The sequence below is a fragment of the Pongo pygmaeus genome, chromosome 1 (genome assembly GCF_028885625.2).
Source record: "Pongo pygmaeus isolate AG05252 chromosome 1, NHGRI_mPonPyg2-v2.0_pri, whole genome shotgun sequence".
NCBI classification, from domain to species: domain Eukaryota; kingdom Metazoa; phylum Chordata; class Mammalia; order Primates; family Hominidae; genus Pongo; species Pongo pygmaeus.
In genome coordinates, this window is record NC_072373.2 from 143,514,963 (window position 1) to 143,528,357 (window position 13,395).

A 13,395-nucleotide genomic window follows, 5' to 3' on the forward strand; every position below is an offset into this window, starting at 1 on the left:
AGTCTCCAAATGCCCTAGTGCACAGCTCATTTTCCTCTGCACATTTTCTTCTGCATGCTTTGAGAGGAAGTCAAACCTTCCTAGAGTCAGGAGTCTCCCACTTACTTCCTCTTCCTTTGCTCCTTTACTACTTCCAACTTAAACTACAAGGCCTTTTTATTGTCAGCCCTGCTAATCACACCAAATTCTTTATGCCAGGTCAAGATCTATGTTTGAAGATTGTTAAAAGTGACACCTGGACTCAGCTTATATGGCTTTCATTTTCATTTACTTCCAAAGAGCAAAGAATTCCTGACAATGCTACCTGAGATAAGAATGCAAATGAGTGGATGCTGTTCTTCAGGTCCTCTCTAGTTTCTCAGGATGCTGAGTTATAGTAATAAAAATTCCTGTGCAAAATGAGAAAACCACCCGTTGGAACAACAAGGAAACCGTATGCTTGTAAACTTGGACTCAAAGTCTACTTACTCCTATGAGGGGAAGTTCTTTCTGCACCATCTTACACCATTGTTACATGCTCTGTGTTCCATTTTGTTTACATCATTAAGGCCTCTGGCTGACCTGGCTATGGTCTGCCATGTAAAACTGCTCCTTTCAACCCACATTTTCTCCTTAAGTGATCTCATTAGTCAATATGGTTGTGACCCTGAGAGATGAATGAAAATATTATGTTTTAAAAATATTTAGCTTTCTTTATCTGAAAACAAGGGCAATAGATAGTAGTTTCAGTAATTCTTTCCTATGATAAAATAAAAAGTATGCAGATAGGTATGGCTTTTTAAATGAAAAGAGACAGATATATGTTTATATCAAAATAAAATCAGGAAAAATTATAGTTTGACAGGTGGTAATTGATTTTGATTTTTTTTCTAGTTTTCTCCATATCCATGAACTGTAGTAAACATAACCTTGGCAATTGTAGGGTACAGTTGGAGGCTTTGGATGAATATGAGATCATCAATTTATACTTAATAATACCAATATCAAATTCATTTTTTTCCAAATGTTGTTTATTTGCTCTCCTTTACTTGTATTTTGACTGTTCAAATAGATGATTTTAATTTCTTGATGAAATTTGAAATATCATTTCAGAAAACTGTTGCATCAAATAATATACAACCAGGCGTCAAATAATATACAACCATGTATCAGTATGAAAAAAGATCTTTGTTCCTCACTATTTCTTACAAATAAAATAACAAATAAATGAAACTATTAAATTTTAATCTTGACAGTTTTTTACATATCCATGAGTGTTTTTATTTAATCAAAGTATCCTTTTCAGACATCTTAAAATTATTTTTATGAGTTTATGATCACACATGGGATGAATTTTAAGATTCAGAAATATCCTTTACTTACATTGTTTTGTTTTCTAAAACTCTCTTCTGGGTCTACTTGAAGATTTTTTTCTTCGTTAAGGTTCAAATGGTGGTACTTAAAATAAAGTTAACAATTACAACAGACCCAATCACAGACAATATCAGGGTAGAAATATTAACTCCAGAATTATGACTTTTATCAGGAGTAGGAGTAGGATCAATGTCATCAGGATTTGCTTGAGGGATAAACAAAGTTACTTGTGCAATGTTGGATACTTTTGATGTCAAATTGCTTTTATCTATACTTTTAATGGCAATAAATACATGGGTTGCATTTTCTTCTGAGATATTTTCTGGTTTAAATGCAAAGATTTCCTTGGAGTTGGCCTCCTTTGGTGACAGATCAGTAGTATTTACTTGAAGAGCATCATTAAAACTGTCTCTTAGATCAAGAATACTTCCACTTATTCTTATGATATAATGTTGAACTGAGAAAAAAAAGTTACATGTAGTTTAGAGACTGGAGCATAGTATATTCATTCCTTTTTATTTATTCTCAAAAATGTCTAGTTATGCAAAGCAGATACTCAGATCAAAAGCCTTACTCATTTTTTAATAAAAGCTGAATTCTGATCTTAAGCTCTGCAAATTGCTACCTTCTTTGTATGAAAAGTAGGACCACGTTAAAATGTGTCATTTGATTGATTAAAAAATCACATTATAAAATTAACACTTTGCTAGGCTGTCAATATAAAACCATTCTCCCCTCACCCACCCTTACACCCCTGTTTTTGCAATTAGCACCTTTCACTTAAGTCAAAATCACATGACACTTCGTCCTTACCTTTTCCAACATCAAAATCATCTCCTGGTGCTGTCCATGTAAGAATAATCTCATCCTCATGAACTGTGGCATCAAGGTCTGTGATTTGACTTGGTGGGTATTGGTCAGGCAAGGGAAGGCTTGGGACTTGTGATACCACAAATGCACCTCCGGACGCTGTTCGGCTGAAATCCTCCAAGGTGGTCTGAGTATCCTCATCAGTTTCAGGTCTTGGCAGGTTTGCTTCAATTTCCCCTGCATTAAACATTTCCTGGTTTATAATGGGCAAAACTACTGGTATTTTTTATAATTCAGTGAATCACCTTCTTCACTTGTCTTTTGCTTTTAAAAAAATATATACAGTCACATTTTTACTAAGTTTTGTGACAATCATTAGCGTCCAACTGGTGAGAGAATTCTTTCTTTGGTAGGATATTGTAGGACAGAATCAGAAAACAAATTGCTTTAGAATTAAGCCTACACTAGGTGACAGAAATATTATATAATTCAATATGTGCCTTTTTAAAAAAGGAATTGCTTTGCCTCTTAAATTATCTGCACTCTGGGAATATACCTGGGGAAATCATTACCAGTTCTCCTCCACCCACTTGTGCTAGGTCCCTCCCTCCATGCTGCAAGTGCTAAGGAATAATTCTTCTGATTGTATTCCAATTGCTAGTAGAAAGCCCCTAAAAGTCACAAGGGACCAGATGAAAGAAAGCTAGCAAAGAATGCATTCTTAATTCTTACATCACTTTACTGCACACACTGTTTGTTTTTCTTTTTGACTTATTAAAATTCCAAATAAATGTTTACTCTTACAGCATATGTAATCTGAAAGATAAATTCTGCACTGGCTTGTGCTTAGGTTCATAAATTGGCCTGTTTCCTTCATCTTGAGCTGAAAGTTGGGCATACTATTGCTGATATACATAAGATGTTCAAACTAACATAATAATAACTGATGTTTTTGAGTGAGATCATGTCTTTTGCAGGAACATGAATGGAGCTGGAGGCCATTATCCTCAGGAAACTAATGCAGGAACAGAAAACCAAAATACTGCATGTTCTCACTTATAAGTGGGAGCTAAATGATGAGAATTCATGGACACAAAGAGGGTAACAACAGGCACTAGGGCCTACTTGAGGGTGGAGGTTGGGAGGAGGGAGAGGAGCGGAAAAAATAACTATTGGGTACTAGGTTTAGTACCTGTGTAATGAAATAATCTGTACAACAAACTGCCATGACACGAGTTTACCTATATAACAAACCTGCACATGTACCCTCAAACCTAAACTGAAAGTTTAAAAAAATAATAATAATTGACCTTTTTTTGAGTGCTGAGTGCTTACTAGGTGCCAGACATTGTACCAAAGCTCAGATTAATTTAGAGGCAAATCCTAGTATGGCTGAGAACTTTATTCTGTAAATGGGAAAAGCTATATTTTGAGTTTTGATCAACCTGTTTGAAGCCTTAATTATATCAAATCATCAATATTATTCAAATTAACACTGGATTACAAATATCATGAGTTACTCACCGTTCACTACCCAGCCTGGTATGTACGCAGCTCTATTCAGTGGAGGCCGTAATCTTAGCCTGGCGGTGTTTGTTCCTCCATGAGCCCGTACTTTTAAGCTGTATCTGCCATTTTCTGTATATGCTGTAAAATACCTGGAGTAGACTCCATCATTCTTGAAAGAATCAGCGCCTTGTTATAGAAATGAAGGAATAAAGTATTGTAAAGAGAAATTTCGCATTTTCTAAGACAAGCAATTGGCTCTACAAGCATATCCTCTAGATTAGGCTTAATATTTTTAGATTGACCCTTTGGAGAATATTTCCATTATATTCTGCCAAAACAATATATTGTAGAATTGACACCCTTGAGCTATTTTGATATCTACTATTTCTATGTAACATACATACACACACATTGATATTTATGTATGCATAATAAATGCCTAAATACTTCACCTTTCTGTCCTTATTAATTCATATACAGAATATCACACATAGTACTCTTACAATTTCTCCACCATTTGGTTGCTTTCAGCTTGCTTTCTCTAAACACACTAATTATGTCATCTCTCTGTTTAAATCAAAAGGGTCCCTACTAAGGAAAAATCCTTTCTTTGTGTAGGATTTAATTCTCACAACAGTCAACTAAAATTACTAAATTTGGAGATTTTTAGAGATATACATTTCCCAGACTTCCTAGGGAAAGGTCCCAGCATTCTGTGTTCTTACAAGCCCTCGAGATGATTCCTTTGCACACTAAAGTTTGTCTGCAGACTAAAGACATTTGCAGACTAAAGAATGTCTGCTCTATGTCATTGTTAATCACCAATACCATCTCAGGTAAAGACATTCCAAATTAGCAAATTTCCCCAATTACCTAAATGGTCATCTAGCAAAATGTTGAGAAGGGAAACATGGTGCATATAAGTTTTAATGTAGTATAGATTTGCAGAAAGGGGAAAAAGAAGCAAGGGATAGTTGTGGAAATATTGATATATCTGAAGAAGACACTGAGGTACACAAAAGAACAATTTCGCCTTCTCAGTTTTTCTCAGGGGCAACTCTAGTTGAAGATATGATTATAAAATGATTGAATAAGTTACATTGCAAAATATACTGATAGAAAATTTTGTTAATTCGGATGCCTATCAATATACTTATTTCCTTGCTCATTAATCTCTTAACAGAAGCTTCCATTCCTAGAACAACCCAGAATCTAGGGAAAGCGTCTTTAGGCATCACCCATTTGTGCAGACCAGGGAGACAGAGAATGGCCAACATTGCATCTTGATTCCTACCAGCCAGACCTGGTATCTGATGCCCCAGTGATGAATCTTCCTCTCTTGTGGCAGTGCTAGCTGCCCCTGGGCCCCAGTTCTCAGGACTATATTTATACTTTGTTCCAGCTGTTGAGGAATACTCCTGCTTTCTTTTCCTGCCAGAGACCCAAGTTCTATCACTTAATCACATTTAGTTTGCTTGTGCTTCACCCTTTCTCTAGACAGACTTTCTTGATGCTGTCCTCACCTTCCTGAATGAGACCTTTCTAATTGGTGACAGACATTGGTTGCCTGGATGATAAACAATAATGATGACAAAAAATTACATGTATGGCCAGGCATGGTGGCTCACTCCTGTAATCCCAGCACTTTGGGAGGCTGGGGTGGGAGGGTGGCTTAAGCCTAGGAGTTTGAGACCGGCTGGGGCAACATAGTGAGACCTTTTCTCTTTTGTTGACCTTTTCTCTACAAAAAAATTTAAAGATTAGCTGAGCATGGTGGCACACACCTGTATCCCAGCTACTTGGGATGCTGAGATAGGAGGACCGCTTGAGCCCGGGAGGCAGAGGCTTCAGTGAGCTGAAATGGTGCTACTGAACTCCATCCAGCCTGTGCGACAGAGTGAGACCTCATCTCAAAAAAACAAAAAACAAACAAAAAAATTCAACAACCAAAAACGTTTTTATTTTTATTTATTTATTGGATATTTTTGTTGTCGTTGAGACGGAGTCTTTCTCTGTTGCCCAGGCTGGAATGTGGTGTTATGATCTTGGCTCACTGCAACCTCCACCTCCCAGGTTCAAGTGATCCTCTGGCCTCATCCTCCCAAGTAGCTGGGATTACAAGTGTGTGCCACCACACATGGCTAATTTTTTGTACTTTTAGTAGAAAAGGGGTTTCACCATGTTTGCCAGGCTGGTCTTGAACTCCTGACCTCAAGTGATCTGCCCACCTTGGCCTCCCAAATTGCTAGGATTACATACGTGAGCCACAGCGCCCAACCCACAAACATTGATTGGGTGCTTACCACATGAAAGACATTTGCTAAGCACTCTGTAGGTTTTACCTAGATAAAATTTCCTGCTGTTCCTGCTGTTCCTCCTTAATCTGCATCAATTCTGTTGCCTGTCTTACTGCCCCACAATGCCACAGGGACTCACAACATGCTGAATTAAGAAAATATTGGCTTATTCATAGAAACCTATGAATTACCTGCACCATTATCCAAAAGTTCCAAAACTTCTGTATGTCCATTCTGTGATTCAATGAAAGCAGTCACATTGGCTCCAAGAACAGGTACATATCCTTGTAGAATTTCTGCATAAACAATCATTGGGCTGGGGAAACTGTTTACATCCTTATTCATTTTAGCATTCACTGTGATTGGAGGCACAGATGAATTTGCTGCTCGAGAAGTTACTGTAATGGTTAATGTTTCTGGGGTTGCTTTCGCTTGAAGATTGTATGCCCAAGTGCCCACCTAAAAGTTTCAACAGAAATGTAGTAAGTATCCAAAGTCAAGCTACTTTCTATATTTCCATTATGTAATTCTAAAATAAATTATATAATGGGGAGAGAATAAAGACGTTTTTAAGGATGTTGAGGATAAATGGGTCAGGGCTGAGGTAGTTCAGACAGGGCATGCCAAGTGGTACCATTCATGATGTGTACACTTTGCTACATCTCAATTGGAAAAAATAAGTTTTAGAAGGTTTGCCTTGGTTTTGGCCTTAGAGTCCACAGATTCATCATTCCTGGTAGGATGAATAAGGAAGGACCCAGTAGCTCTCTACCCACCAATTTGCATAGACTCTTCCTACATTTCCTTCTTAAAGTTCTTCTCAGACAGTCTTGACTACCTTTTCTTCCTTCTTCTTGATATATAAGTTCTTTTTTCCTACCATCATAATTTTAAGGACACAGGCATAGAAAGTACATAATATTTTATCTTAATTTTAAAGTTGATACAGCCTTTGGTACTGACATTTATGACATTAAACAATTTATGTTCAGTTTTTTAAAAATGTTGACAGGAAGTCTAAAAGCTGATTGCTTACCTTTGCAGTTCCTGGAATACTGAGATAGGCCATTTTGGAAGTTGCATCCACTGTGAAATTTTCCATTATTGTTCCACTGGGATCCCAGAGAGAAATACTGGGAGGCAGACTGTTCCATGTGATGAGAAAGAATGTGTCCTTTCCCACTGTACTATCAATTATGACAGTGTCGTTCATCCAGGGATTACTATTCAGTGTTAATCCCTTACTTTCAAGCTGTTTAAATAGATTTCAAAATTAATGACTGCAGAAGACAGTAATTTTATTCTTTTTTCAAGATGGTTTTTAATTTCTGGCCTGAGAACAAGCTTATAAATGGCAAACCACCTTAGACTTGTGATTTCTCTGCAAGCTGGTGATGATATGACAGTTATCAATTAAAAAGTGAGGAAGTAAGAGACTTAGAGCAGAAGCATGTAGAGCAGAAGCATGGGTTTTACAGTCATGAATATGACCTTACTGTTTTTTTCCCGGTTGTCTTGGCAAGCATTCATGGATGTTTTCCTGATGTGGAATTTTGAAATAATTTTTTCACACAGATAGAGGGAGTAGCACTGGACAGTAAATATATTCAACAAGAGGGCAAACTGATATATAAAGGTTGGAATCCTGAGAAGAGAGGAAACTGAAGATAGAACCTTTCTTTGAGAAGAGCTTTAAAGAAAGTATTTCAACTTTTTGTTGATAGCTGTTAGTCCAGAAGAGCCAACCATTTTTGTTTAGTTACTCATTTTTTAAAGTGACAAAGAAATATGCACATATTGTGAAATGGCTAAATCAAATGGATTAACATAGGCATTACCTCACATACTTATTTTTGTGATGAGAATGCATAAAATCCACTTAGTGATTTTCAAATATACAATACATTGTTGTTAACTACAGTTGCTATATTGTATAGCGGGTTTCCTGGTGTTCCTACCATCCATTTAAAATAAACAGAACGCAAAATAGTATCTTCGGAATCAGTTCTCTCTCCTTACTTCTCAATTTCAGTCACTATAATCATCATTTTCTCAGTCAACGACGATGGCAACCTCAGAAATGACTTTTATTATCCTTCAGCTTATTCTCCAAACACTAGCAGGCAATATCTCATACTAATATTTAACTTGTTTGCAGGGTATATCTGCAGACCAGATGTCCAAACCAATCTGTACATACTCTAAGCTCACATCCTACAACTTCTGTTCTTTTCATTGTTGAGAAGTAGAGGAAAATAGGTTTGTTTAGGGATCATGGCAAGTTTTAACATAGGCAGTGAGCTGATGAGCTGGAAAACACAAGACAGAAGTCTTGACATAAAGTGACATGACATAGACATGTAGGAATGAAAAGAAGAGAAACATTTTTGTAAAATATGTTTTGAGAGAAACTGGCTATGTTCATGTGGGACATGAAGAAAGAAGAATCAAAGTTTACTCAAAGTTTTTGAATCTAAGTAACAGAAAATGGTGGTGCTATCAAGACGCAGATGAGCAAAAGTGTTAAGTTCAGAAGACAGGTGAATAAAACAAAAAGCCACCGAAAAAAGTGGTTGAAGAGGTGACAGAAGCCCTATGTTTGTAGATAGACAATGATTATTCACCCCTTCTTTCTCCTGCTTAATTTATTTCCAAGATACACTCCCATTTCCCAGCCAGGTTCTTGAGTTCATGTGTCTAAACCTATTTCATAGAAGTTAAGCATGGGGAAGGCTTGGAAGCATGAGCTTTTAAAATGCATTCATTGAAAAATGGGTGCTTTATTTTGGAAAAGGTCCATTTTTGGTGAAAAATTTGACATTATAACATCGTAATGTCATTTCTTAACCAAACCCGTGGCAATAGGAAAAGAAACAGTATGTCTGCTGTTTCACCATTTATTTTACTCTTATTTCACCAATTAATTTGACTATAGCTAAAGGGTAATTTCTATTTAAGATTAAAGTTTAGATTTTAATAAAAAATTTACTTTGAGAAAAATATGGAACTCAAAACTTATAACCACCAAATTGTTTTTTCTTTGTTATGGCAAAAGTGAACATGAAAACCCAAGGAATGAGAACTCTGACCTGAAGGGACTTCTGGGAGAGATCAGTATTTCCTGATGTAAGGGCCCCAAAAGCATCAATGAGGCCATTGTTCTGGGCTTTATCTGAAGCATACAAATGACTTCCTCCTAAAATGTAAATGCATTAATTAGACTGCTTTTTAGAAAATAGGTATGTATGTTTTAGTGATTATTAAGGTAATAGTTAAAACAAAATCATAGTTTCAGTATGTGTTATTAAAATAGACCAAAAGCACATAGTTGTACAGGTTAATTCTGAAATGCTCATTTTAAAATGTCATAACTAGTGAATGAAAGCTACCATAATACCTCATTATCAAAATCTTAGCTAGCTAAAATGCATGATAATTATAGAATATGAAAGATGTTACAATTCCATGTATTAAAGCTCACAAACTTTACACAGCCCTTTTAGAGAATCTTTTATTTCTAACAAAATTGACTCTCAGATATTTCAGCCAGTGTAGATTTGTGAAATCTTTTGTTAAAAGATTGCTAATCTTTTATTTTAGTTCTAACAAAGCTGACTTTCAGATATTTCAGCTAGCGTAGACCAAAATCAGAAAATTAGAAAGATGAAAGAGCTGCTATATTTAGGTATCCTCACAATAACTGGCAATGAGCAGATAGAAAATTGGAAAGCAAGAGAGATAAATCCAAAAAAGTACTACTTTCAAGGAGCTACTTGGAATAGAAATAAATTTTACAATGGCCATGAAAGGACTTTGAAATGATGTGATTTTGTATAACTAAGCATTAAAAAGCAAGCATATATTTAGTACCATTAGAAGCCAATTCAACATAATTTATACTCATGTCATAAATTATATATTCTCTACTATGTTTAAGAAGGTATTGGAAACACGTAATCCATTTTCATCACATCTGTGTGTCTGAAATAACCGCTACCATAGTTAATGTTTATATAAAAACTTCATTGTTATTTAGATCTTTTCAGTCTGAGCTTCTGTTAATCACATACACCCACCCCACAGCTTATGCTCTGGTCTCACGGAGTTTTCGCCATTCCCTCCATGTGCCTTGCATTGTCACCCCAACATGATGTTTTTTGCTCATAACTTGATCATCTTTTCTTATCCCCTTTTTCTTCCCAGAGAAATTCACCACCTGTTCAAAGCCCAGCTCAGAATTCAGCTAGTTTCTCATGCTTCCTTTCCCTGGCTCTATACAACTCTAGTAAAGCTAATGGCTTCCTCTGCTCACATAGAATTTTATTTTTCTATATTCCTCCTGTTATGAAGGAATGCTATCTGATTTTGTTATTTCATTAACAGTTTTATTCGTCTCTCCAGCCAACTGGACTCCAAGTGCCAGGAGAACAGAGATTGGGTCTTGTCCCCAGCTTCAGTGCCTCTAGGGCAGAAACTCAAGAGACGTTGTTGAACTGTCAGCCTTTACATTTATGCATTGCTATTGAAGGCCCGGAATAAATGGATCATGTTTTACCTGTTATCTTGCTCATCTCTATTACTGCTTCATCAGCAGCTGTTCCCAAAGCAATAAAATGAACAATGGCCCCACTTTGTTTCACTTCATCAATACAAGAACTTGCAGTGTTATCCTCCCCATCAGTCAGCAGCACTACTTCAGATCCATCGAGTTGGGAATGTAGCTCTCTAATCACCTGCAAACATAATTCAGAGCACAGTTACCAACAGGCGTTCCTAGATCAAATAGACAAACGGGAAATGAGAAAAAAATTACAGAGAAAATAAACACAAGTTACGCAGAATAGAAGAGATAGCCTCTATTTTAAAATAAAGAATTTTCAATCAACAATCTTTGGGGGAAGTTAAACACGAATTTTTTTTAACTCCCAGCTGCAGGGAGTATTTATTTAAAGGAATTCGGTGGGACCAGGCTTTGGAAAATCCTGTCTAGACTAAATGACAATAACATCTCAACCTGGGAAAGTCAGGTCAACCAGATACCAAAGGTATAATCACAGTATGTGACATTAAATAGTGTTCTGTTTTCTTTGACTGGACTACCTTCTGACAGACAAGGCTTCAGTTTATAAAGTATCTTGCATTTAAAGCTAGATGCATTAAGAATCCACTTCAACATTTTAAAAAGTCAGTGATTACAAATTAGTAAACCCTCAGTATGCTTATAAAGAAAAAATATGGAAAGTTCTAAGCATGTGGTTAGGGACCTTGTTATGCAACTTTCGTTTGCTTCTAATAATAACTGGCACAGAAGTAAGCATATTGGTGATGCTTAAAGAATATATGAAAATTATATTTATTAAGTTCAATTTGTAGCTTGAATCCTTTTCCTAAATGCCAAACAGTTTGAAACTCAAAGTTTTGAATCTAGGTGCCTGTAAAAGAGGATAAAGAGAACTTAGCCCAGGATGACAACATATTTCATTTTCTTTGACAGTTTTAATTGGTGGTGGCATCTTGGAGCACCATTTTGAGACTTTGATTCCAGGCCAAGAGGTGAAAAATGACAGATTGTCAGTGACTTTCTTTGTCATGGAGTGAAGGTGTGTGTGTAGATTTGCAGAAGAGGGTTTGGAATGTAGAAATCCGTAAGAAAGCTGGTATCAGGGAACAAATTGACCACCCTTATTACAATTTTTGCATGTTTTGAAGCAAAGAGTGACTAATATATATATTGCAATATATGGGAAATATTCTCTGACATGCCTTGAAACCGAACGGAAAGATAGGAAAATGCTTTTATACATTTATGGCATTTGTAGCATCTCCATCACACTTCTCCCAAGCATTTAAGTACAAAATGAAGATCCAAAGATGAAGGAGAGTTCTCTCTTTCACCTCTCCTTTTCTTGCATGAGTTTATTTACCAAGCATTTACAATGTGCCAGTCACCGTGCTGGGGATTCGGTAGGAACTACATTCCTACATTCATATATTAATAAATAATTGGGTTCAATTTAACAATGTTTATGGAGCTTTGTGTCAGAGACTGAGGAGATCTAGAGATGAACAACAAAGACAAAACTAATACGTATTTACCACAGAATATTCTATAGTTTAAGAGAAATAACAGTGTAGTGTTACAGTTTACTGAACATTTGCTATGTATTAACTGTGTTTTATACATTGCATAATTTAATCCAACTCCAAGCTCCCGAAATTTTGCCACTTTTACTGCCTACAATTTATTTTATTCAGGGCAATTGGAATCATCTTCCTGGAACATAAATTGATTATCAAATTCCGATACTTTAAACCCTTCAAGAGCTTTTTGTTGTGCTTGAAACAAAATACAAGTCTCATATTTTTTGAAGTTTTTAAAGATCTAGTCATTGTCTTCCTCTCCAATCACATTTCATACCCCCTCATTTGCCAAACTCCACTGCCACTAGCTTCTATAATTTCTTAGAATAATCTAGTTTTTTCTCACCTTTTTCCTAAGGAACTTTTGCATTTCTTTTTTATCTGAACCACTGGCTTCTTCTCATCCTTCAAATCAGAGCTTAAATGTTACTTTTTAGAGAAGGCTCATTGGCCTCTCTACCCAAAGTAATTCTCCTTTCCCTGCTACTCTCTCACATTGCTCTGTTTCATTTATTCACAACACTATCTACATAATCTGCAATTCTTGTATTTATCTATCTGTTTATTATCTGTTGCGGGAAGTCAGGGACCCCAAACGGAGGGACTGGCTGAAGCCATGGCAGAAGAACGTGGATTGTGAAGATTTCATGGACAGTTATTAGTTCCCCAAATTAATACTTTTATAATTTCTTATGCCTATCTTTACTGCAATCTGTAAACATAAATTGTAAAGATTTCATGGACACTTCTCACTTCCCCAGTCAATACCCTTGTGATTTCCTATGCCTGTCTTTACTTTAATCTCTTAATCCTGTCAGCTGAGGAGGATGTATATCGCCTCAGGACCCTGTAATAATTGCGTTAACTGCACAAATTGTACAGCATGTGTGGTTGAGCAATATGAAATTTGGGCACCTTGAAAAAAGAACAGGATAACAGCAATGTTTAGGAAACAAGAGAGATAACCTTAAACTCCGACCGCCGGTGAGCTGGGCAGAACAGAGCCATATTTCTCTTCTTTCAAAAGCAAATGGGAGAAATATTGCTGAATTCTTTTTCTCAGCATGGAACATCCCTGAGAAAGAGAATGCGCACCTGGGGGTGGGTCTCTGAACTGGCCCCCCCTGGACGTGGCCACCTCTTATGGTCGAGGCTGCAGGGGTGAAATAGACCACAGTCTCCCATAGAGCTCCCAGGCTTATTAGGAAGAGGAAATTCCCGCCTAATAAATTTTGGTCAGACTGGCTGATCTCAAAACCCTGTCTCCTGATAAGATGTTATCAAT

General features: G+C 36.5%; 1 protein-coding gene across 4 annotated transcripts in view; it reads right to left on the minus strand.

Moving 5' to 3' along the window:
• Positions 1-992: 992 nt before the first annotated feature.
• Positions 993-13,395, minus strand: part of CLCA4 (chloride channel accessory 4) — a 61,638-nt gene continuing 49,235 nt past the window's right edge. For 2 of the 4 annotated variants that reach the window (XM_054477779.2, XM_054477773.1), the window contains exons 9-15: positions 10,525-10,702; positions 9,059-9,165; positions 7,006-7,221; positions 6,161-6,428; positions 3,688-3,858; positions 2,167-2,400; positions 1,000-1,810 (exon numbers count right to left, since the gene is read on the minus strand). In XM_054477779.2, coding sequence (XP_054333754.1) covers positions 1,425-1,810; positions 2,167-2,400; positions 3,688-3,858; positions 6,161-6,428; positions 7,006-7,221; positions 9,059-9,165; positions 10,525-10,702 — 1,560 coding nt within the window. In that variant the 3' untranslated portion in view covers positions 1,000-1,424. Of the gene's footprint in view, positions 1,811-2,166; positions 2,401-3,687; positions 3,859-6,160; positions 6,429-7,005; positions 7,222-9,058; positions 9,166-10,524; positions 10,703-13,395 lie in introns of all 4 variants that reach the window. The other 2 variants (XM_054477765.1, XM_054477785.1) reach the window with 2 other exon arrangements.